Genomic DNA, 26,027 nt, shown 5'->3' with positions numbered 1-26,027 from the left:
TCCTGGACCTAATTAGTAATACGCCTGCTCACACTGTCACGCCGACAAGAGCGGCGGAAACCGCCCAGGAGACCAGGGCCCAAAACGTGACTCCGAGAAATTTGAACGGAGCACTGGGAGAAGCTGACCCAGCCAAGTCGCCGGGGGAGCCCAAAGTGGGCGTGGTAGACCTAAGTCCTTCCCGCACTCATGGGAGGACAGTGTCCCCGCAACACGAACGGGGCTTACCCCAAAGGAACCAGAGGAGTCCGACTCAGCAGAGTTGGAGAAGAAGCCCGAGTCGAAGAAGGAGTCCTTCCCGCTACGAGGAGAGGAGCCGGATTAGGAATGCGAGGAGCCGATCGCCGCGTGTCGTTCGACACGTGGTCGACGACCCCTCAACGCCACGTCCTAGAAGTCCGGTGCCAACTAAGCTCAAGTTGCCACCCCTATCATACAAAGGAGATAGTGATCCGATCGACCACGCGAGGCTTTCGAGTCTTACATGTCGGTATGGGAGCAGCCCGATGAGGTGCAGTGCCGAGTCTTCCCAACAACTTTGCATGGGATGGCTCAAAGTTGGTACAAAGGGCTTCCCGACGGCTCGGTATACTATTACGCCGACCTAAGAGACGCCTTTCTAGCCCAAGTACTCTTTGCAACAAGAGAAGGGCCGTGGAGACATCGGACCTCCTAACTATCAAACGGGAGGGAGGCGAGTCTCTACGAAGCTATGTGAAGAGGTTCGATGGAAAGGTCCAGCAGATTCGAGAAATTAATCCCGGCGGCGGCCTTCGCACGATGAAGGGCCTCCCAAGGGGAGACTTAAAAAATGAGCTCATCAAGTGCGGAGGCCTGAGCTTGGATGCCGCCAGGAGGATGGCCGACCAGGCCATCAAGGTAGAAGACTATCACAAGACATGGGTTGGTCCCAGCGAGGCCGAGCCCTCCGAAAAGAAGAGCCACCGGGAGGACAACCCGGATGAAAGACGCCGTGGCAACAACGGGTCACGGTCCGATGAAAGACGCCGTGAGAATAATAGGTCACGGTCGGACAAATCTGCTAGGAAACAGAACTCGGCGGATGCCGGGGGGAGCTCGGGAACGTATTACAAAAAACGGTACGATGATCACACCCCCCTAGTCGTATCGGCCGCCGAGGTCTTCGCGTTGAGCAAGAACGAGGGCCGGAAGTGGGAAAGACCCCCTAGGCCGAGGAGTGACGGTGACACGAGCCAGTACTGTGAGTACCACGGCCACACCGGTCACTTAACCAACGACTGCCGACATCTGAAGAATGCCATTGAGGAACTGATCCGAAAGGGGAGCCTCGGCAAATATGTTGCCGGAGGCCAAAAACCAGATGCCGGCGGGTCGCATAGCAAGTCCGTCTTTGAACGGATAGGAGTAATCCATGCTATCATCGAGGGCAACGATAATGGTGGGTCCGCTCATGGGCACAAACGGCACCTGAATGAACCGTGTCAGGCCATCAACTTTGTGCCCAACACAGCCACCCCCGCTTCCAATATCCCCGATATGACCATTGGGAAGAAGGACTACGAGGGAGTCGTCGCTCTTCACAGCGACCCACTTACGGTCCACCTGGACATAGCCAACCACTTGGTGAAGAGGTGCCTGATTGACACAGGCGCCTACACAAACATTATGTACAGAGAATGCTTTCTCGGCCTCGGCCCGAGAGTCGAAGATTTGAGCCCTCGCACCAACCCGCTGACATGCTTTTTTCGGGGTCGGCCTGGTACCCCCGGGGTCGGTCGACCGCCGGTGAGGTTCGGCGAGGGAACTGCAACCGGGAATGTTATGTCCGAATTTATAGTTATCGGCACGTCCGCCCACAACGTGCTCATAGGCCGGGTCACTTTGAGTGAAACCGACGCCGTAATTTCCATCCGGGCCTTGACATTGATATACGTCTCGGACCGGGGGGAAGCACATAAGCTCGCCTCGAAGAACGAGAAGGAACCCGGCGTATGGGAGATACACACCAACGACCCTTCCAAGACGGATAGCTCGAAGGCCAGCATCGTTGTTCTTAGCCCAAACGGAGACGTGTTCGAGCACGCCTTGAAGCTTACCTCCTTGACCTCAAACAACGAATCCAAGTACGAGGCAGTGATAACCGGAGTCGCTAGCGAAGCCGCCGGGGCGGAGCATGTCGTGGTGAAAACAGATTCGCTCTTATTGACCAACCAGATCAAAGGAGAGCACGAGGCTCGGGACCATAGGACGACAAGGTATCTAGAGAGGGTGAGAGTCGTCGCTTCAAAATTAAAATCCTTCCAGATACAGCACACTCCCAGGTCCGAGAACGACCGAACCATCAGCATGGTTGAAGGAGTAGAGACAGAGGAGGTGGAGATTGACCCAGGCCGCACCGTGACCGTCGGTGTCAACTCGGAACCAAAATTGAGCCGAACTCCTGGACTCGCTAAGGAAAAATAAGGACGTCTTCGCCTACTCGGCGGCCGAGATGCCGGGCGTGAGCCGGAGGTGATTATTCACAAGTCGAACGTACTCCCCACCGCTCACCCTGTCAAGCAAAGGATGAGGAACTCCTCAGTCGAGAAAGATGAGGCCATCAAAGCCGAGGTAGATAAACTACTGACGGCGGGCTTTATTATGCCTTGCACTTACCCTGAGTGGTTAGCCAATGTTGTGATGGTAAAGAAATCATCGGGGGCATGGAGAATGTGTGTAGACTTTACCCAACTTAATAAAGCATGCCCCAAAGATTGTTACCCTTTGCCTCGAATAGATAGCTTGATCGACGCCACGGCAGGATACACCATGCTGAGCCTGCTAGACGCCTTCTCGGGGTATCACCGGTATTCATGGTGAGGAAGACATGCCTAAATGCGCATTCATCACCGCTAACGGCACATACATGTACAAAATGATGCCGTTTGGTTTGAAAAACGCCGGCGCAACGTATACAAGGCTGGTGGACAAAGTGTTTCAAAATCAAAAAGGGCGAAACATTGAGGCCTACGTCGACGATGCTATTGTGAAAAGCAAGTCCGACAGCGAGCACCTGGCCGATTTACACGAAACATTTTGTTCACTAAGGAAATACAAGATGAAGCTCAACCCAATGAAATGCAACTTCGGTGTCCGGGCAGGTAAATTCCTCGGTGTACTTGTCAGTGTCAGGGGCATTGATGCAAATCCAGACAAAATCCAAGCAATCCTAGACCTACCGGAACCAAGGAATCGAAAAGAGGTTATGATGCTAACCGGGAGAATGGCGGCTCTCGCCCGTTTCATCTCTCGGTCAGCCGACAAGAGCACCCCATTCTTCAAAGTGTTGAAGGGGAATAAAGACTTCAGCTGGGGGGAGGAACAGAGCACAGCTTTCAGGCAACTGAAAGCTCACCTTCAGACTCTCCCAACTCGGTCCAGCCGATCATGGGGAGACGCTATACCTATACATAGCATTTACCTCGGCCACGGTCGTCTGCCGTGATCGTCGAGAGAAGAGGACAAGCAACAAAGACCCAATCTACTTTGTCACCATACGCTGTTACCCGCCGAGAGAAATTACCCACTAATTGAAAAAACCTTCGCGTCGTCGTTGCCACGAGGAAGTTAAAACCCTACTTCGACGCACACCCCGTGACGGTCCTAACCGATCAGCCATTAGAGAAAGCTTTGGAAAAATTCGAACAATCCGGCAGGCTCATCAAATGGGCAGTGGAACTCTCTGGCTTCGGCATTCAGTACAAACCAAGGCCTTCGATAAAGGGGCAAGCACTTGCAGATTTCCTGGCCGAATGCAGATATCAAGAAAAGCCAAACCCAGGCGTATGGGAGGTTTACACCGACGGCTCCTCCACGACGAACAGCTCAGGAGCCGGCATCCTTATCATCAGCCCAAACGGGGACGAGTTTGAGTACGCCTTGAAATTCACCTTCTCGGCCTCGAACAACGAATCCGAATACGAGGCGGTGATAACCGGAGTCGAGCTAGCTAGGGTCACGGAGCGAGAACACATTGTGTTGAAGATGGACTCACCGTTGGTTACTAACCAAATCAGAGGGGAGTTTGAGGCTCGGGACGACGGAATGGTAAGGTACCTAGAGAGGGTAAAGGCCGACATAGCGAAATTGAAATCTTTCCAAATCCAATGTGTTCCCAGATCCGAGAACAACCGGGCCGACGCTCTCTCCAAACTTGCCAGCTCAACCATCAAGAATGTCACCAACCGTCTTTGGTAGATATCAGGAATGCGAAGAGCATCACTGAGACCGTCGGCATGGTGGGAAACATAGAGGCCGAGACAACGTGGATGACTCCGATAATGAAATACAAACTTACAGGTGAATTGCCAGAGGGCCGCAATCCCTCGGCCAAAATAAAAAGGATCGCCGCCAGTGTACTTGGTGTTCGAAGGGGAAGCGTACGGAAGATCCGTAATAAGACCACTCTTGAAGTGTGTCGGTCCCGACGCAGAATCGACATCGACAGAGATTCACGAAGGCATCTGTGGACACCACATGGGGGCAAGAACACTAGCCCACAAAGCTCTCCGCGCCGGCTACTTCTGGCCCACCATGCTTCAAGATTCCAGAACAAAGACCAAGAAGTGCACGAACCTGTCGATGCATGCCCCGGTGATACACGCACCCTCCAGAGACCTACAACCGGTGCTTAGTCCCCTTCCTTTCGCACAGTGGGGGATGGACATGCTAGGGCCATTCCCAACGGCCTCCGGAGGAAGGAAGTTCTTGATCGTCGCCGTTGATTACTTCACCAAATGGGTTGAAGCTGTAGCAGTACCAACGAAGACCACAGCGGCCGTCAGAAAGGTAATTTGGGAAAATGTTATAATTCGCTTCGGATTACCCCAAGTCATGGTATTTGACCACGGCCGAGAGTTTTGGAGCGACACGATAATGAACTGGTTAGAAGAGCTTGGCATCAAGTTTGCGTACTCCTCCGTCTGCCACCCACAGAGCAACGGGCGGCGGAGGCCCAATAAAACAATCCTCAACGGTTTGAAGAAGACAGTTGAAGACCTTAAGGGAAGGTGGGCCGATGAACTACCGGCGTCTGTGGTCCCTTCGGACCACGGAGAAAGAAGCAACGGGTACACCCCTTCCACCTAGTCTACGGTTCCGGCGTCCTACCAATTGAAGCAACGGTGCCAACATTCGGAACGGCTACCTTTAACCCGATTGAAAACGAGGAAGGCACGAAAGCTTCCCCTAGACTGGTCGAAGAAAGCCGAGATACAAAGCACGCCTCAACTTGGCCGTATATCAAAACCGGATGAGAAGAGCCTACAACCGAAGAGTCCACAAAAGGGACTTAAAAGTGGGAGACCTAGTCCTAAGGAAGTCGGCTGCCACCAACAAAGGAAATATTCATGGTAAACTGACGGCCAATTGGGAGGGTCCCTACAAAGTGGCCGAAGAGATGAGGTCGGGTACGTACCGGCTGACAGACATGGGAGGTGTGCCTTTGATGAGCCATTGGAACACCGATAACTTAAGAAAATACTTTGTATAGCGGCGGAGGTGTCCAAACCCATTGTGGACACCCGAACGCACGATCATAACAAACAAATGAATCACCCAAGTTCTCCATCGAAGTGTTTGTCTCCTCCATAATTGCCACCAGGCGGGCACTCAAAGAGAAGAAATGCTATCGAGCCATAACCCCGATTACCTCGGCCTTAGCCGAGAGCGACGGGGACACAATGACCGATACGCCAGAAGAAATGCTATCGAGCCATAACCCCGATTACCTCGGCCTTAGCCGAGAGCGACGGGGACACAATGACCGATACGCCAGAAGAAATGCTATCGAGCCATAACCCCGATTACCTCGGCCTTAGCCGAGAGCGACGGGGACACAATGACCGATACGCCAGAAGAAATGCTATCGAGCCATAACCCCGATTACCTCGGCCTTAGCCGAGAGCGACGGGGACACAATGACCGATACGCTAGAAGAATTGCTAAAGACGTTACGCAGTTGAGATATGCATTCTAACTGACTCGGCCCTGCCGACGGTAAAAAACGAAGGCACTCAATTAATAACGCAAGATAAGTAATGGTTCGTGATCAAAGCCCCGGCCAAGCCGAGGACCAAAAAGATAAAACTCTATTGAAAATGATTGCAAGGAGAGTACAGACGACGGCCGTCCCCTTAGGGATAGCCTAAACTCTACCTACCAAAGCTTTACAAAAGCTAGGAAACAAAAAACAAAAGGTTACAGACTTGGGATCAGTGGCGCAGCTTGGGCCATGGTTTTCTCCTGCTCCGTGATGTAGGAGCCGGCTTGTTGGGTCCACTTCGCCAGCCTCTTATACAATTTCACACCCTCTGCCACAAGCTCGGAGGCAGGAATCTTCTGAGCTGAGGAGTCAACGATGACATTTCTGTCACCCGCCTTCTCAATAGCCTTCTCAGGCTGCTTCCCTGATTGCCGTTCAGTAAGAACGGCGGTTGCCGAGGGAGGATCTACAAAAAATTTACACAGAGCATCCATGTCACCTTGCATTGACACATCAGAAAGCCGGTCATCTGGGATGTCCAGCGAACCAGCTAAATCCGAACCACAAGTTAGATCCGTACCAGTTTGGACCCTCTTCGTTCGAGGGCCGGCTGAGTCAGTTTTCTCCCCGACAACGGTGGAAGCAGACGGTGGCTCTTTCCTCTTCTCCCCGGCAACGGTGGAAGCAAGCGGTGGCTCCTTAGCAACGGTCACCGACCCCCCAGTAATATCAATGACCTCCACAGGCTCCTTCGAACCACCTGGGGTCGAAGAGGGAGTCGACCCAGACGCCTTCGCCAGCCTGGACGCTGCCTTCTTTGCTCTCTTCGGCACGCCACCTAGAACCCGCGCTTGGGCCGCCGTCAGATCTAGTGACTTCAGCTGCTTGTCCATAAGCTCGTTGGGAGCCGGTCTACGATCACTTTTTTCAGCCGTAGGATGATCTTTGCTCAACGACCTTCCCGTCCTTGTCAAGGCCTAACCTCTTCAAGGTACTCTCGGACAGATCCTGGCCAAACCGGTCTGCAAGAAACCAAACAAGAATTACATGAGAAATAAAACATAGCTCTAAAAACAGGAGCATAACAGGCAAAGATGGGCCTCACACCGACCCCACTCACCCCGGGCCGAGGGCCGGTATGAGGCCGACGTGGAGAGCGGCTCATCTCGAAGAATGATCCGAGTCGGGGCGCCATCCCTTCTCACATCAAACAAGTTGACGCCCGCTTCTCGTCCTCGCAAGAGGGACCATCGAAGCGTCCATTTTAACTTTACCCCGGGAGGTACACCCCTCATACTCTTCCCGGTTCTCACACCGCAAGTAAACGGGGCTCGAAAAAAGACCGGGGCAATGGGTAGTCCTCCGGCACTTGGACGTACACCCACCGCCGTTGCGCGTCTTTTCAAGAAGTAAGCTTGTTCACGGAGACATAGCTCGGCTCCGTCATGTACGCCGTACCACCCCACTTTACCGGCAATTGACGGCCGAAGACTATGAAGTCGGCGGAATAAGTTGACTGTCGGGATCTCCCCCCTAAAGAGACAGAGCCACACAAAGCCAACTACTGTCCTCATGGCCAGCGGATGAAGTTGAGCCACAGCGACGTTCATAGCTTTGATGATGGCCATGACGTATTTATTCAGAGGAAACCGCAACCCATACTCCAGATGCCTGAGGTACACGCCGGTGTGACCCGGTGGAGGGCAACAGACCGCCTGACCCTTCTTAGGGATAACGATCTTGTACCCCTCACCGAAGGAGAAATGGCCTCCGAAAAGTGTCTCGCCGGAACAACTGGCGAACTTATGGGACCAAGCACGGTCAAGACCAGTCGTGCAGGGCTCGCCATGATCCGGGATAGACAGCCTCCCACCATCAGAAGGAGTCCCCTCACCCTCATCAGCATCGTCGTCCTCATCCTCCCGTCCCCCCAAAGTTGGTGGATCGGCTACGGGAGAAGGAGACCTAGGGCCACCAAACCTTATCGGGATGGCGTCTAGTATCCCCTCCCCATCAAGACGCGAAGGGGAACCCTCCGGCACAGAAGTGCTAGTCCCGGCGTCAGCAGAAGACATAATAGCAATAATTATTTAACAAAATAAAAAGAAGAAATTTGTTTGTTTACCTTGAAGAAAAATACTCGCCGGAATAACAACTCTGAAAATTAGAAGACAAAGAAGCCTTTGAAAGTTTAGAGAGAAGAAAATTTTGGAGAATGAAATTGGTGGCCAATTTCACGGGATAACTGCCCTATTTATAGGGAAAAGCCCATGAAGAAGGACCAATCAGAGAACAGCCCATGAAGCGTCAACCAATCAGCGTGCAGACACGTGTCGGACATGCAACCACGGGATGTCAATCGTTGCAACAGTCAAACGTCAATCAATGCAACAGTGACCAAACGTCTTCAACACGCCTATTCATATCTCTCCGCCTATTCACCTTCCTCAACAAATTCCCAAGCATCTGCTCTCCGCCGGCAACATGATCAACCAAGTTAAGTAGCGCCGGTCGGGGGCAATCAAAAACAACCGTCTCTCTCAACCCTGGTCTCGGCCAGCGTCAGTTCCTTTTCCACATCGGATGCCCTTTACACATCCATGTGGAGGGGGGATATGGTACGGCCTAAGAAAGACCGGGCCGAGGTAAAAGAAGCCGCCGCAGAAGAAGCCGATGCAGGAAATTTTTTACAAATTGCGCATAATATACGCTCAAGCATACATCGGAGCCCATACCACGGCATAGACTACGCTGGGGGCAAATTGATGGGGCATATTCTGCACCGCTGACCAAGTCAACATATTGAGCAAGGTCAAAGATATCCACAGCAAGTCAACGACTTAGATAGCCTAACCGATGCAGCCCATCGGCCGGTCAACCTGGGTCTCGGCATGACAACCTGCCAGCCGGGACACATACCCGCGTACTCATATCCAAGACCCCTCGGCGGTGAGTCAACAGGGCCCGCCGGCCTGCCATAGAAACCTCGGCCGAGGGGTAGATCAGTCTTTCCACCTCCTAGCCACTTGGCCACTTGGCCACTACGTGACAAAAGGTGAAAGCCTATAAATACTCCTCAACCTTCATTGAGGAAAGGATCCAACAAATACACAACTAAACCTAAATACACTATTCATCTGGTAATATCTTCCTTATCTCTCTACAATATACATTCAGCCAAGTAACAACTTATCCCTTAAGTTTACTGACTTGGGCGTCGGAGTGAGTACGCTTGGCACAAAGCCAAGCCCTCAGTTCGTTCATTGTTGCAGGAGAAGCCGAGAGGAACGATTAAGACCAAAGGAGAATCCAACTCAAGACATCATTCAACAAGCCACGGGTGGTAACTATACTTGCTCTGGAATTACACCCGGAACAGCCTCATTTTCAATTTAGCAAAGTGAAATAAAGATTTTGAAATGAGGGGGGTTAGGGAGTGGATTTCAAATGGGTTTATTTTAGCCTTACTCGGATTTGGGAGGGATATGGAAATCCAAATCCAATAGGTTTGCCAAACATGCAAATTGGTCCAAATCTAAATTTGAGAATACAATCTTGGTTCCCAAACACACCATCATATCATTTAATCATTGAGTACCATCCAACAATTTGTTGTTCTAGCAGTAATTTGGTGCGAGCAAAATCGTAAGTAACGAGTTACGATGATCAAAATCTTTTGGAGTATGAGCTTTGGAGCAAAATCGTAATTTGAGATCTTTGGAGTGCGAGCAAAATCGTAAGAACTCTAATCTTAAATTAATGGCATCATAATTCAATTGTTTCAAACTTTGAAGATGGTGAATTTGGGTTAGCAATTAGTAGGTAGGTAGAGGAGATGGTGTACAGGGATATGGATTTGGAAAGAGGGGATTAAGACGATCAAAAGCTCAGCTCTCACCAGAAAATACGGACATTCGAGTACAAATTTCCGGCATAGAACATTAGGACGTATTTGATTTACACAAGTGGTGAGAGGCTCACATTTTACCTTAAGTGTTATCACTGAGTAACAAGGAGGCACCCCCAAGACTAAAAGACACCAATCATTTGTTTAGTTTTTTATTCTTTGGGGTATTTTAATCAAAGTCAAACAAATCATTGGGACGGTAGGAGTACTCCGTACTTCGTATTAGAATAGGCAGAACTAACGACATTGAAAATCAATCTGTTTTCTAATCTCTATGGCTGAACACAAAGTACCATCTCTATGCCTCGGATAACTCCTCAACTGGAAAAGGCGAAGCAAGGCTTGGAACATATTTTGCGATATCAACACTCCCATTGAACGTCATGAGCATTGAGTGTTGCATGGGTTTTCTACTTCTGTCAACTACACACAATGTTCTCCGGGAATCCCATGATGGGCAGTCGTTGTAAACCCGGAATGGTACTGTCACAAAGATGTTGCCAGTCCTCGTAAACCCGATCATTTGAGAGAACTTCTCTTGTTTATTTAATTCTAATATCTCAATTACCACTTTTTTTTTTTTCCAAATAGGGTACCACCTGATCAAACACCCTCCTATGACTCCTAATAAGGAATTGCGGCGGTTCGTGTTGAACTGAATTATGTCAAATCGCTCATCCTTCAAATCAAAGCTAACAATTACAAAAGGATCTTGCAATTGTGACATGCTAAAAGCAACCCAATGCATTTTTTTGTCAACAAGGTGTTAAAAGGAGTAGAGGGGTGAGAAAAGAGAGATTTCTTAAAGTAGGCATTGGCAAAAGCGGAAGAGGAAAGAGTAGTAGAATACCATTGTTTGGAAATCGACTTAAATTTAACAATGGATTCGACGGGTAATCTTGTAAGAATTTCTTCAATAATCAAATCATCAGAGAGGTAGGTTTGTTGCTCAATAACTTGTTTCTTCTCAGCATTAGTTGGATGTTTGTCTCCCATATTTTCCGGTATTGCTTGAGGTTGTGCTAGGGTTTATTTATATAATACTCTCTCCTATTCTAAATAACTGTCTCATTTGCCATTTTCGTTTATTCATATAACTGTCCTATTTGCCATATTTGGACATGGTTTTTTACTTTTCTACCCTTAGCTCTTTTCTTTATTTACCACCCAACTACCCATAAGGCCATAACCCATCATATTCAATATTTTCATTATTTAACTCATATATTCTTACCCCTATACAATAATTTTCATTATTTTAACTATATTCCTAAATTTCCGTGCCATTGTCGAAATGGGACACTTATTCGGAATAGGAGGGAGTATAAATTTTACTTGGGTTTTTCTAACCTATGCCTACTAGGCGTAGACATAGGATAATAAAACAAAAAGAAAGGAAATAAATAAATGTATTTATGGTAAAGAAAAGTAAAAGTAATAGGATATTCCAATTTTCCATAAAAAAATACTCCCTCCCATCCATCCTTTTTTTCCTCTTTGAAGTGGGCACGGAGATTAAGGGTGAGGAGTATAATATTGATAAATATATGAGTGGGGTTTGGTAATTGGAGAGAGGTGTGAATAATTATAATTAAATATTAATAAAGGAGATGAGTGGGGTTTGGTTATTGGAGAGAGGTAGAAATAATTAGAATTAAATATTAATAAAGTATATAGTGGGGTTTGATGAGTGGAAAGAGGTAAGAGTATAATATTAATAAAAACTTTCTCAAAAAGGAAAGGGGAAGAAAACCTGAATAATCCGTTTTAGAAAATAGGGAAGAAAAGAGTGGATAGGAGGGAGTATAAATTAATTCTTTCCTTTTTTTTGTGTTCTTATCCTATGTCTAGTGCGCATAGATTAAAGGTGAAACTAGGCTTGGAAAATATCTTGAAATGTTAAACCCCATATTAAACCTCAAAAGTGTTGTGTATTTCATATGTTTCGTATCCATGTCAACTAGCCCTAGTGTTGTAATCCAGCAACCCTCCTCATCACTTAACGGCCCCGTCACACAATACTAGTCCGCCTTAGTAAACCCGACGAATTGAGAGGACATGTCTAATATGAGCTTCTTTGGTAGACAAATAGATTTAAGTATTGAGGGGCTTTCTAATATTTGCATTAACTTGTCACCTTTATAGTTTCACTTGATATCTGATCAAGTAATGAACTAAACTCTAAAAACAATAGAAAATATATATCTGAATTGATATCTGATCGAAAATCCAATGTGAGTGCCTTAAATAGTATACGAAATCCGACTCAATCTAAATCAAACATAATTTGACATAACAAGTCACTCCAAAGATTCGATGAGATTAGATTAGACAGTACGTCATTGAATTATAAATCTGTTTTTAAAAAGTACTCCGTATATAGGCAATTAAACAAGCCGGGAATGAGTTAATCATAGCACATACTCCATTCTCAAAGGCGAAACTAAGCTTGGAACACATTTTAGTCAGTCATTCATAGCGGATGCATACTATGTTTAGTCTGGTGATAAATCTTGGTTAAACAATCTTACAAGAGACCTCGCGCAAGTAGATGATAAGATAAAACCTTAGTATAAAACCGAATGTAAACCCGGTCAAGGAGCTGGGAAATAATTATTGCATCTATCCTCCGACGGCTCCTCTATTCGAAACGACATAACTAGGCTTGGAACATATCTTGCAATCTCAATGTACTCATTAAACCTTAAAATTATTCTGTATTGCATAGGTCTAGCACACGTGTCAACTATCCCCAAAATTCTACTTGGGAAAATTATCGTTCCCTTGTAATTGAATGGCAAAGTCACAAAATACTTGTCAGTCTTCGTAAATCCGATTATTTGAGAGAATACTTCTAATGTCAACCCATTTGGTATACCTATAGATTTCACCACTGCAGGAGGTTCCAATATATGTATTAACTTGTCGCCTTTGTTATACTTGCACTCGCCCAAACACCCTCCCATGACTCCTAAGAAGTCCGACATATTCCGTTCGACCTTAATCATGTCAAACCTCTCAACCGCTAAATCAAAAATAATTAGTAAACCACCAGCTTGGTTACTATATGCACGCCAATATAGTTTTTCACTAACAAGCACTCCTTGTCCAAAAAGAAAATAAGGGTTATGACCTAAGTCAATATTTCTCCACCTATTTTCCCTCAAAGAGAAGATACAACCAATAGTAGTTTGTACGTTCCCTTGACGTATTGTCAAAATTCCAATAAATTTGTAGTCGTCAACAGATGATACATACCCAAATCCAGAAGTTGTGAAATAGGTAGTGGCTTTATTAAAACGCTTTAAATACTCATCTGAAGCATACTTGTGAAACTCACGGGTAGCCGGATTCCATAAAATAAAGTAATTACGAGTAAGTGAGGTTAAGCAAACCAACCCATTGCGGGATCCCGTAAGTTGAAGACCATCATCGTTTTCAACCGAAAACCTCGGGTCGAGTTTAACCAAATTATCTTCAAGATTGCCAGAAAGTTGATCATCATCGTAAGAAAAAACGTAAAAATTCATAAGATCCATAATAAACAAGGTGTTAACAGGAGCTGAAGGGTGAGAAAAGGGGGATTTAATAAGGTGAGCATTGACGAAATTGGAAGAAGAAAGAGTAGAATACCATTGTTTCGAAATTGACTTAAATCGAAGAATCGATTTGACGGGTAATCTAGTAAGAATTTCTTGAAATATCAAATCGTCAGAGAGGTAACTTCGTTGCCCAATCACTTGTTCCTTCTTAGAAGTATGCGGGTGTATGTTTTCCATTTTCTCAGATTTAATTGTAAATTGTAAAGAATGACCGTGAAGTGAATTGTAGAATTAGGGTTTGTTCATGTGAATTGTGAAGTTAATTAATATATTCATTCTGTTAATATATGAAAAATTTAACAAAAATACTCCAACCTTTTTAATCTCCTATTTTCTATATACGAGTATTATCTAAACTAAGGATTGGGAGTAATTTGGTCACCACATATAATAAGATTATTATTAAGAGTCTTACTATAATTAGGTAAACTCGTATTCACGTCACGTAGGAGGTTTGAACGCGATCCCTCAAGGGTTTTGATCCCGCATTTCGAAGGATCAAATATTTTCTTCGCCAAACCTAGGGGTGTTAACGAGCTGAGCCGAGCCCGAGATTGGCCTTGCAAACTCGAGCTTGAGCCAATATCAAGCTTATCCGAGCTTGAAAAAAATGGGTTCGTTATCAAGCTTGTTAGCTTTAATGAGAGCTCGAGTCCGATATTTTCAATAAGAAGGCTCGAAGATTATACATAAAAATATTTGGCAAATCAGTGAGATATTCTGTATGTGTGATACAAATATATAATCATGATAGAATATTTTTAACATATGAGCAATATATTATCTAATCACACAAGTTCGAGCCGATCGAGAGCTTTTCGAGTCGAGTCAGCGTATGCTCGGCTTGACTCGTTAAGCTCTAGAGCCGATCCCGAGCCCGAGCCGAGCTTTGACCGAGCCGATCTCGAATTGTTCGTGAGCTGTCTCGTCTCATTATCGTCCTAGCCAAGTAATTGCACGTTTGAATAGTAGTCTAGACAAAATTACAAGCCGATATGATTAATGAATACACGCGTGAAAGCCCATAAATTCAGGTAAAGCTTAGAGAGGAACTAATGAAAGACGGTAAAAATGACACCTGAATATTTGGGTTCCAAAGCCTCTAAACTTCATTGGGAATAAACCACCGTTAACTCGTTAAGGAGCAAAATTTGAAGAAAAGGCGAAACTAAGCGAGGAACATATCTTACAATATTAACCACACTCTTCAAATCACAGACGAGGCGATTGAAAAATAATTCTCAAGTATATTTCGCAAAGACGATATGTTCCTCGTCTCTGAAATCACTCTTGTTCTCACCGGTTTTGACGGAAGACAAAATTGAAAGATTACCTACCAGAATTTTCATAAACTTATACCCATAAACCAAACCGAAATTAAGTCATAGCAAATCTGATGCGAAATAGGCCGAAATCCAAGCGGTCCACCTCGTACCTGAACAAGTAGTCATAACATTCAAATTAAAGTAACAAAAATACTACCATGTTTATGTTTCCTACTATGAGAAGCGTAATATAATTTGTCATCATTATTTATTGCTTCAAAATTGAAATTTGGTTGAACAGTGTTTAAATTACCATCCTCGTAGTCGTCTTCATATTTGTGCACTTTGCGGGTAGCTACGTTCCATACAAGGGAATATTTAGACCAAGGCGACACAGCTATATCAATAAACCCATTAAAGAATCCTAGTAGTTGAAGGTAACAATAATAATTGTTGTGAATGCCAAAGTCGACTTCAATTTGTACCAAATTATCTTCAGAATTACGAGTAATTATTTGATCATATTCATAAGAGAAAATGTAGTAATTCTTGCCAGATTTGATAAACAAGGTGTAAATCCCAGGAGCATAAGGGTGAGAATAGATGAATTTGATAAGGTAGGCATTCATAATAAATTCACGAGAAGAAAGAGTAGTGTACCATTGTCTCGAAACCGACTTAAATCTAAGAACGGATTTAATGGGTAATCTTGTAAGTATTTCTTCAGTTATTAAATCATCAGAGAGGTACCTTTGGTTCTCCCCTCTTCACCTAAATCTGACTTGGCCTCGTCTACCTTTTCGACTAACATCATTTGGCACTTTGTCTCTCATTGTCTGGTAGAAGAATAGGGAAGGGCGGCACACGAATCGAGAGAGAAAGGGACGTAGTGATATGAAGTACGGCTAGGGCTTTGTTATTTTAATTTTAATATATATATATATGGGTTTGGATTAATAATATACGGATTTGACAACGGACAGCCCAGGAAGGGGACGAGCACGGCCCGACCGGCACAGTCTTGGGTACTGTAGTGGGCCGGCCTGAGCACTGTACAGTGGGCGGCCCACGGCACGATATTTGGTAAAAAGTCGGATCTAGGCACAACACGGCAAGCACGGCCACCTGACTCTAAAGTCGGCCTTAGATATGTGTAATGTTGGGGAATTATACGAATTACTACTGTAAACATTTTAGTAGTGTTGTACTTTGTAACTTACTTTGTAGCTTTATGTTGCATAGCGTCACAATAAACACATTACTTTAATCATTTAAAAAAAAAAAAACAAATTAAGTCATTGGGCCGGCCCATAGGCCATGGACGTCCCGAACACAACTATGACAGGGCCAAGGGCGGGCCACAGTGGGGGGCACGACACGGCCCATTAGCACGATTCACCGTGCCTGGACCGAGCCAAAATTTTAATCTGGACACGACGGGCCGAGACCCGAGCCGGTACGACATGACCCATTGCCAACTCTAGATGGTAATATGGTACCGACTATCCAGATTCGAGACTATAGTTTCACCCTCTTACGGTCTTACTTAAGACATGTACCATACATAGACAATTACAAGTTTTGTGCGTATTCCTCATTGTTGGCACTACAAGAAAAACACTACTTAGCAACCAACGTGTGCGACCAACAATATACTTAAACATTCTTATAAGACAGAGATTTAGGTGAAATAAGACTTGTACAATAACTAACAGCCTCAGTTACCCCCCTTCCTCCAAGTTTCATCAATGGTGTGAGATTCAAAGGATGTAAACTTAGATCAATAACCCCTAAACGACGTCTTGAATATTGTGTAAAGATCTTGTCACTTCGGGTGAATCCAATTAAAATTCCGGCATAAGGCATCAACCCAGCTACATCCTTAGGAACAATGATTTGTTCAACAACCTCCGGGCTTTTCAAAATAGTAAAAATATGATCATTACCTCTACGGCATGGACCATACGTAGATAAGCACCCATTTACGACAAATAACATGTTACTAAACGTAACATATGACAATGGTGTGTTGATCATGACCTCGAGGTGTGGTGGGAATATATCGAGCTTCTCAGACTCTAAATTGAAGGAACAAATTGCCTCGGGCAACCTCCAATATAATGTCCCATTGACGAAGAGTCCTGATGTACGTATCAACATTGGATAGCTCATATTAGAGATATCATAAGCATCGTTGTTGATTACTCTCCATGTATCTAACCTAATCGAGTAGACGTGAACTGTCAAAGAATGACTAGACGTATTCATACATAACCGAACAATCTTGTAGTCATCACCAGTAGAAACATACCCAAATCCCCAATAGACCAAACATTTTGGTCCGAAAGAGTTGGAGATTTCAGTTTCCAAGTATTTTCGAAATTCACGGGTTATTGGATTCCATACAATGGACAAACGACCAGAATGTGATCCTAAACAAACCAACCCATTACAAGTGCCCACCAAATCCATTTTCTCATCACCTACATCAAAGTCAACCTCCATGTTGACCAAGTCAATTTCGACATTTTTGTAAGACATAATTTGGAATTTGTTGCCATTTCGAATGAGAAAGGATTCTATGGGTAAAGGGTTGGGAAATTTCAAATGTGCAGAAGCGAAATGAGAAGAAGAGAGAGTAGAATACCAGAGTTTGGAAACGGACTTGAATCGAAAAATGGATTTCATATGCAATCTTGTTAATATCATTTCTCTTAATTCTATTTGTTGTATTGGATCTTTCTCATCCTTGTTTTGACCTTCTCTCTCTTCTTTTCTTTTTTGTTGGTTACATGTTGATTGCCAAGCGATCAAGCATTACTTTGAAGTTTTCATAGTATTTAGTTTGTGGAGAATATGCTAGTTTTATAACATTTGGAAAATAAATACATTAGGTCATGTATGCCATAAATAATTACGAGTAACGGGTGGCACGGTCATGTGTACCTCAACCTTTACGGCGAAAAATAGTACTCAATATAAAATATGTACAAATTGAAGTCCGACCTTTCCCAGGTTGTGTCAATTGGTTCACATTATTTAAGAGTTGTAATTTTCGGGTCATACTGCTCGATACTGGATTTATGCCGCGCCAATTTGGTCAGGTCCATGTGGCGCCACTAAGACAATGAATTTCTATAATAAGGCAGTATCACTTTTAAGAATATATTATGTCGAGGTTGAAATAATGCTTTCTAAACTCCGTTATTCCCTTTATTTTCTTTATTTTCGGCTAAATACTTCGCTTATGTTACATAACCTATTGTGAAATTTAATTGATTCTTTAGAATTTCAGATCCTATCAAACAAGCTGAAGTTCTACAATACTGATCAGTACAATCTAATAATAAGCAGATTTTAACGGGTATAACGATATATTTTAATCAACGGTTTTACAAAAGACTTAATATAAATTATGTCAAATTGCCTTAAAAAAACTTAACTTTTCAGTACATCATACCAATGTCTTTATACTGGCCAAGGAGCAAGATAACAATGGGTTAATCATACCACGGTGACACGGCCTATAGTCTTTATGCTTCCAACAGCTCCTCAATGGGAAAAGACGATAACAGGCTTGGGACATAGCTGATAATATTAAGCGGCGCATTATTGAACTTCAAAAGCGTTTTGCATTGCATAGGTTTCATAACTGACTCAACTAACCACACCATTCTACTCTCAGCCCGCCTAACTTCGACCCCATCGTTGGATTTCCCCGTTGCAAAAAAACCGCCGGTCCTCGTGTACCCAATCACTTGAGAATCCATGTCTAATATTATCTCCTTTGGTAGATCAATAGATCTATCTATTATAGTAGATCCCAGTATTGAATTATTAAATCGTCACCTGGATTTGTACTATCATATTTGGACTCGCTCAAAGGCGCTCCCATGACTCCTAAGTAGGAGAAGCGGACCAAGTTCAACTTAATTACATCAAACTTCTCTAGCACGAAATCAAAGCAAACAATTACAGGGGTAATTTGTACACTATAACCAACCCAATATATTTTTTCATTAAGAAGCATTGGCTTTCCGTAAGGAAAAACAACATCATGATTAAATTCAATTTTTCTCCACTTATTTTCCCGAAAAGAGAAGATATGAGCAATATTACTAACTTGTGCACTTCCCCATCCTATTGTCGAAATTCGAACATATTTATAGTCATCAAGAGATGATACATACCCAAATCCAGGAGCTACAAAAGGGATACCAACATTATCAATACCCATTAAACACCCACCTGACTCATATTTGTGCAGCTTACGGGTAGCCGGGTTCCATAAACAAAAGTATTCACCAAAAGGTTAGAGATAACCGATTTGTAGTGACGTGGTATGAGAGCCACTGCCTTGAAAACTATATTTAGAAGACGACCGTGGTGGCGATCAGCAGATGACCGGTAGTTCCCCAAGGATTTACACTACTGCACTTAGGCACGCCCACTCGAGACTGAGAGCATTGGAACGACATAATTTTCTTTACCCAGAAATTATATAGAGGAAGAATAAGACGAGAAGAAGAGAAGAGTGTTGTTGTATATTTCTGAAGTGAAAGGAAGGTCATATTTATAGGAGAAATGGAGCAGGAGAGGAGCCAAAAATGTCTCCACATTTACAGCAGTCAAACACAATTAAGGGGGCATTAACACAAAAGATTCAAAGCTCTTTAATTGATTGCGTCTCGGCCCAAAAAGATAGGCACGCCGCCGCGGCGATTGCCAAATCCCAAATCCCGATCCGGGGTAGGGCTCGAGCACGCACGCGCGTGTGCGAGCTGAATTAAGCACCTCGCAAGGCTTCCACAAAAGCCTCCCATGACCCACTAGTGATATGGTATGATAAGGGTTGTTATATAAACACAAGTATCCCGTGCAAAAAATGCACGGGTTGTTACTAAAATTCTAATACAAAAAGGGGTTTTTCTATCATGAGCACATGTTAAGGAGCCATTTAAGGAAAGAATTAAAACAATATCTCATGAAATTTTGAATTATGATGTGATAATTACCACATTTAGAGGATTAATGGTGTAATTCCTTCTTTAAATGACTCCTTAACATGTGACATGATAAAAACCCAAAAAAAAAAAAAAATTAATTAATACTCATTTTGTTTGTTTATAAATGTGTTATTCTCACTTTTAGATACATTTCATTTTCTCTTAAATGTCTATTATTCTATTAAAAATATGAGAAAAAAATGTCATGAAATGTATACTATCTCCAAGAGCAAAATCTTGTGAAGCATTCTTGGCTCGAGTCTATGTCTAACAGACTTTCAAGTATGTCACCCTCGATACCTAGTATACGTGGTTTGCGAGGTTATCACGTACACCGGGGTTTACCCTTTGCGCACCAAAGATAGCGGCTGCGGTTTCACTCGTCACCAAAAAAAAAATGTATACTCATATAAAAACCATTTTATAAGGAATTTAATGATGTGGTTTTATAATTTTTGGACTACTAAATCTTTGTAAAAATTTAAGTTAAAGGGACACTTAGAAAAACAAAAACGTCGTATTTACCAAAATGGAGGAAGTACGGATATAATAAAATGTATTGTTCTCAATTAATAATTATTTGATACGATGTGTACATCTTCAACAACAAATTTTAACAAAGAGTTTAGTATTTTAAAGTTTTTAAGGTAATAGAGATAATAAACATCTGTATATCTTCTACGATAGTTTTAGAATTCCTCACCGATGTAAAAATTTACGGTAAAGGTTATTTTATGTATTGGAATCTCATTAAATAAAAGTGTTAAAACATAAAACATACTCGTATTTAACTTAGGCTTCGTTTGGCAAGACATTTCAGTTTACCCGATTTGGTCAAAGTATTTTATTTGACCAAAATTTGTACCTTTTTTTTGTAAGCGTTTGGCAAGTAGCTCATTTAACCAAATAAGCTACTTGAAATGAAATGCTACCTAGAGTAACATTTGAGATTTCAGTAATCGATGTGGTTTGATTTTCCGTTTTACCCTTTAAATAGATACAATTAAATAATTATCATATCCTTTTACGTCATTTATCAAAATCGCTTATCGTTTGATTAATTTGCCAAACATTTTTTTATATAATCATCTATCTTATCAGTTTCTAATTTTCAGCTACAAAAATAAATAATTTTAAAGTCACTAAAATGATACGAAGCATTAAAATAAATTAATAATAATAATAAACTAATAATAGTAGTATTCTCAACCCAAATTTAAATGGGCTAATTCACTATTTTACGATGTCTATATGTCTTATTTGTGCAAGAAAGCCCAAATGAAACATTGTATTTAAGCCAAGCTAATAACCTAATTAACTACTTATATTTGCATTACATTACCTAAAACCTATTTTTGGATCACCTTGCCGCTTCAACTTCATATTTCACCACCACCTCCCTTTACTAACAACACAAACACTTATGTGGCCTCCCACCACAACCTCCTTCCATACAAAAATACACCACCACCTTTCTCATCACACTCAATAAAACACCACACCTTCATATTTTTCCGACTCATCAATATTCTTTAAATAGAAGCTTGCATGCCTCTTTTGATGGCTAAATAATGGTTAAAGTTTCAAGAAGAGCAGCTAAATGAAAAAAAGTTAATTGTTTTTCTCAAAGATCAATTTTTGTCCTTCAAGTATTGACAAAGTGTGGTAGATTGTCCGGCATATATATTTTTGCATTTTTTTATTTATTTTATAACAAACTTTTAAATTATTTACTTAATAAACTTCAATTTTTCTCATAATAAACTTTTAGTTTATTTTTTTATTAAAGTTGTGCTTTTTTGGAGTGTTTTGCAATTCTGATTTAATGTACATTTCTTTTAGTTTTTGTATATGGAAAAAAAAATTATGATTATTTTTGCATAAATTATTGGAATATACTTATTTTATTATGAGGATTTATATTTTTAAGATTTGAAAAAGAAAAAAGCTTTTTTGCTAAATTCTGCATTTTTCTTTAACATTATGGAATTATGAATTATAATTATATGATTCAGCTTTAATTCTAACTAGTATTGGTGCCCGGCTTCGCCCGTGCTACCTCTACTTACCATTATTTTTTTTTTCATTAAATAAAGTTACTTAAAATTGCATAACTCATAAATTTATCATTAATATATTTTTTATAACATATTCTAAAATTACGATGAAATTAATTTTGAGACAAATTCACTACTCCCGCTATTAATATTTTACTCTTATTAACGAAACAATAGTAATAACATTTCACTACTTGCCCGTAATCGTTGTTACTTTCACTACTCCCGTCGTAATTATTGTTCTTTTGTCACATCGCCGCATTAATATTGATAATTTAACTACTCCGCCGTAATTATTGTTACTTTCACTATTGCCGCATTAATATTGATTATTTTACTACTCCCGTTGTTGTTTCCACCACTCTCATTAATCTCGTTGATAATATTGTTACTTTTACTATTCAAATGAGTGCTTACTATCATATAACTATATCCAATGTTACTACAATTCTTTTCTTTACTGACGAAATTACTTTTACTACTTAGGCATGCAATTTTAAGAGAATTATATATTTTTATACATATATTACATACATGCATTAAATCAAATCTAACTTGAATTATTTATAACCTACTTATTATATTTTTGTATGTTAAATAATTGACATCTCTATACATCTAATAAACTATAAAGTTTAATAAAATTGCATAGATTTTAAATTTAATATATAATTTTATGATGATGATAATTAATACCATAAGTGTGCATGTTTATACTAATTAATTATTTAATTTTAAGGAAATTGATCATCTTCTAGTATTTTATAAATATTTAGGAAAATTGTCAGGCATCTTCTTTCTTTTAGACTCCTTAAAATTGACCATCTTAATTAATTATTTTATTTTAAGGAAATTGACCATTTTAATTAATTATTTTATTTTAAGGAAATTGACTATGTTTAGGAAAATTACCAAGCTTCTATATAATTTAATTTTAATCCAAACTATATAATATTTGCATTGAGATCCCTTAATCGGGTCTACCACACGGTGCTATTGATTTAAAACTATATAGTATAATTAATTTGTATAACTTTCTTTAATTACATTGAAATCCCTTGGTTTCCGGATTTAATATATAGTATTGATTGATTATGACTTGTATATTTTTTGTGTACATTATTTTGCTGTATAAGTATGATATTATAATGTTAACAAATTACAATTTTATAATTTTTTGTATTAGAAACATTTATTCATTTATTTATTTATTCATTCAAACAAATGGATAAGGTTAACAAATTCAGATTTTGTAATTTTTTTACATTACAAATATTTATTGCAACAAATGTATACATAATGTTTGGGAAATTTATAAGGTATGGTTTTACACTAAAACTTGGGAGAGACGGTCTCTCGCTAAGTTATTGAGAGACCAATCTTTCGTACCCTTTTATTTGTATTTTGTACCTTTTTATTGTTGATCGTGACATAGTAATTTCGTACTTAATTACATAATAAATGTACCCGTTTTATCATTAATCATGATTTGTACCTATTTTATTACCTTTAGTGCCACTTTTTCTTAAAATTGTACAATGGTTTATTAATAAAGCTTATTAAGAGACCGTCTCTCAGGAGACATACTCATGGTTTTATCACTGAAATTATACTTGATCATCTATTCATCTTTTATGAAATGCACAAGAAAAGTAATTAAATAGTACAATAGAACGTGGGTCTGTACAACCAAAAAAAAAAAAAAACTCCTATAAATAAGGGACCAGTTAAAAAGCTTTAAAAAACCTAGCTTTTATACTAGGTAGATGTGGGACAAATGAAAAATACTCAAGCCATAAAAAAAGCCCCTATTTTCCAACAAGTATGTCACCCCAACTTTCATTATTGGACAGGTTAGAGTACTTGGGAGTTGGGGTATCCTCTCCGGTTATTTGTATCTCTTAACCGAAAATTTTGTGTAGGCGTTTTGTTTAACATTTGGTGCGGCTTTCAAAATACTTGTAATCGGAGACTCAATGAACTTACGTTTGCTCGAGATGAGCAGTGTAGTATACTAATCTCTATGCCTCCGCCAACTCTGTAATGGGATGAGACGGAATTAAGCTTGGAACTTATCTTGCAATATTAACTGTCTCTTGCCAGACCAGACCCACTCGCCTTTTTCCCTTTCCGAGTACATACAAGATGTGACTTTATGATCATTAAAGACGCCGTCACAAAGAACTTGTCAGTCCTGGTAAACCCGATTATTTTAGAGAACATGTCTAAACGTATAATACACAATGTAATAATACTGTATCTATTATAAATATAGATCTCATGTATTTTCCTTTTATTATTACTTTCATCACAACATACAATTCATTCAATAATACAAGAGTACATACAGGAACTGTCGGGTATTTGTGCTACCACGCGTAGTTATATACTTGCTCGAACATTCTCCCAGTACAAAATCAATTCAAGTAGTACAAATTCAACTCAATTACGGAGTATTTCAAACTTAGCGAGTCCAAAATCAAAGCTACTATTGATATATATTGTCAAAATCAACATAAGTAGCCAAATATAATTTTCCATAAGGAATGAATAACATTATCATGATTCATATTTTCAAAAGGTGTCTTCTGTTGGATTACATGATCCAAAATATTTAGCAAAAATTAGTTTCCTAATTCTTAGATGGTTGTTCCTAAAGACTAGGGTAGTTGGTCAATAACTTGTGTATTTAGTGGATTGTTGTTGTGATACAAGTCGTGGGATTGCTCCCCACTACTTCCTAGTTTGTAGAGCTTGTTTGTTTAGGATTCATGCCTATTTAAAGGCTTGAGTTGTATTTGGTTTATTTGAGTCAGTTTACGATAACTTTCTCCTTATATTTCACACTTTTCTCTTATTTTTAGTCTATCATCTTCTTGGTATAAAATTTTGATAAAAAGTGCCTTAAATATTTTAAAACGTAGTATTTTCAAAAAAAAAAAAAATCTATACAAAATGTACTATAATCAATTTCTCCAAGTAACAACAAATTTTAGATGTTCAACTATGTTGAATTTCAGATTATGATGAATTCTGGTAAATGTAAATTATTGATCAGTTGAAATGATGAACAGCAACGGTAAATAAGGTTCTGATTTTATTAATCAAAAGCTTAACGTACAAGTATTTACATGTGTATTTATATATAAGTAAGCAAAATATCTGTAACTAACTCTAACAGACTGTCAATACATATGTGGATGCTCAATTGATGAGGGAGTAACTCAAGCCTTGTATCAAGCATTGCACAGGTGGAGCGAACAAGACCCAACTTGGCATTAAGATCAGGGCCGTCTGGGAGATTTCGGCGGCCCTGTGCGAAATGCCCGAAAAGGGGCCCTAACTAATACGACTATTAATACGTATACTTTTTTTCTAAAAGAATATATATATTTTTCACGATTATAAAAAAAAAGAAAAAAACTAAATCGGGACCTTAATCATTACCAAAATATTTGGAATATTGTTTGAAGAGTAAATGGTTAAACCACATGATCGACAAATAAATTATCAAAAACAGACAAATTGCGCAAATTCTTGTTTGACGATCTATTAAAATCCGAAATAAATAAGACGGAGTTTTGTGACTATTTTATGGTCAAATGTAATCACAATGATCAAGTTAGTGTTACAGCTTATGGTATTTTATTTTTCAAAAATGGTCACATTTGACAGAAAATAATATCAAACTTCGTTTTATTACTTCCGACCAAAATGACATGTAAAGAGAGACGACGAAATTATACCAATTATTGATAAAACGACGAAATTACATTTGATATGTGCAAATTACGATCCATAGAAGTCGAACGATGAAGGGATTGATTAGGTTAAGAGAGAGAAGTCCTTTTTATTCTTTAGATTTCTTTGTTATTCAGTTTTTTTTTTCAAAGGGCAAATATGAAAAATTAGGGTAAAATGTGTAGGATTTAGCAAAAGCGGGGGCGGACCGAGAAATTTATCTATGGTGTAGCAAAAATTATAATGTTATTAAAAATAACCAATGATTGGAATGTTATCTATTGGACAACCAACTCGTTATTCGTCATTTCTATTCAGGTTCTCGGGTCGGGTCAAAATTAAAACATATCATTATAGCAAATCCGTCATTACTATTTTGTTTGTGTTTTTAATATTATTTTTATATACTCACATATTTATATGAATCAAAATGAAAAACCAAAGA

At 40.8% G+C, this 26,027-nt stretch overlaps 2 protein-coding genes and 1 long non-coding RNA gene across 4 annotated transcripts; all 3 read right to left on the bottom strand.

The window, feature by feature from the left end:
- Positions 1 to 12,505: 12,505 nt before the first annotated feature.
- On the bottom strand, positions 12,506 to 13,690 carry LOC141608597 (putative F-box protein At1g32420). The gene has a single exon (XM_074427938.1). The coding sequence runs from the start codon at positions 13,688 to 13,690 to the stop codon at positions 12,506 to 12,508; it is 1,185 nt and encodes a 394-aa protein (XP_074284039.1).
- A 1,050-nt stretch (positions 13,691 to 14,740) lies between these two features.
- Positions 14,741 to 15,672, bottom strand: LOC141609380 (uncharacterized). Of its 2 annotated transcripts, none has more exons than XR_012527395.1 (2): positions 15,092 to 15,672; positions 14,741 to 14,948 (listed from the first exon to the last, which is right to left on the bottom strand). It is a non-coding gene; the product is annotated as an uncharacterized LOC141609380 (long non-coding RNA). The 2 variants fall into 2 exon arrangements; XR_012527396.1 differs by having other exon boundaries at positions 15,439 to 15,672.
- Positions 15,673 to 16,434: 762 nt separating this feature from the next.
- LOC141608596 (F-box/kelch-repeat protein At3g23880-like) lies at positions 16,435 to 17,319 on the bottom strand. The gene has a single exon (XM_074427937.1). It carries the CDS (start codon positions 17,317 to 17,319, stop codon positions 16,435 to 16,437), a length of 885 nt encoding a protein of 294 aa, XP_074284038.1.
- Between the last annotated feature and the right edge of the window lie 8,708 nt (positions 17,320 to 26,027).

The sequence above is a fragment of the Silene latifolia genome, chromosome 10 (assembly GCF_048544455.1).
Source record: "Silene latifolia isolate original U9 population chromosome 10, ASM4854445v1, whole genome shotgun sequence".
Classification (NCBI taxonomy): domain Eukaryota; kingdom Viridiplantae; phylum Streptophyta; class Magnoliopsida; order Caryophyllales; family Caryophyllaceae; genus Silene; species Silene latifolia.
This window is presented reverse-complemented; position numbering and strand designations above follow the sequence as displayed.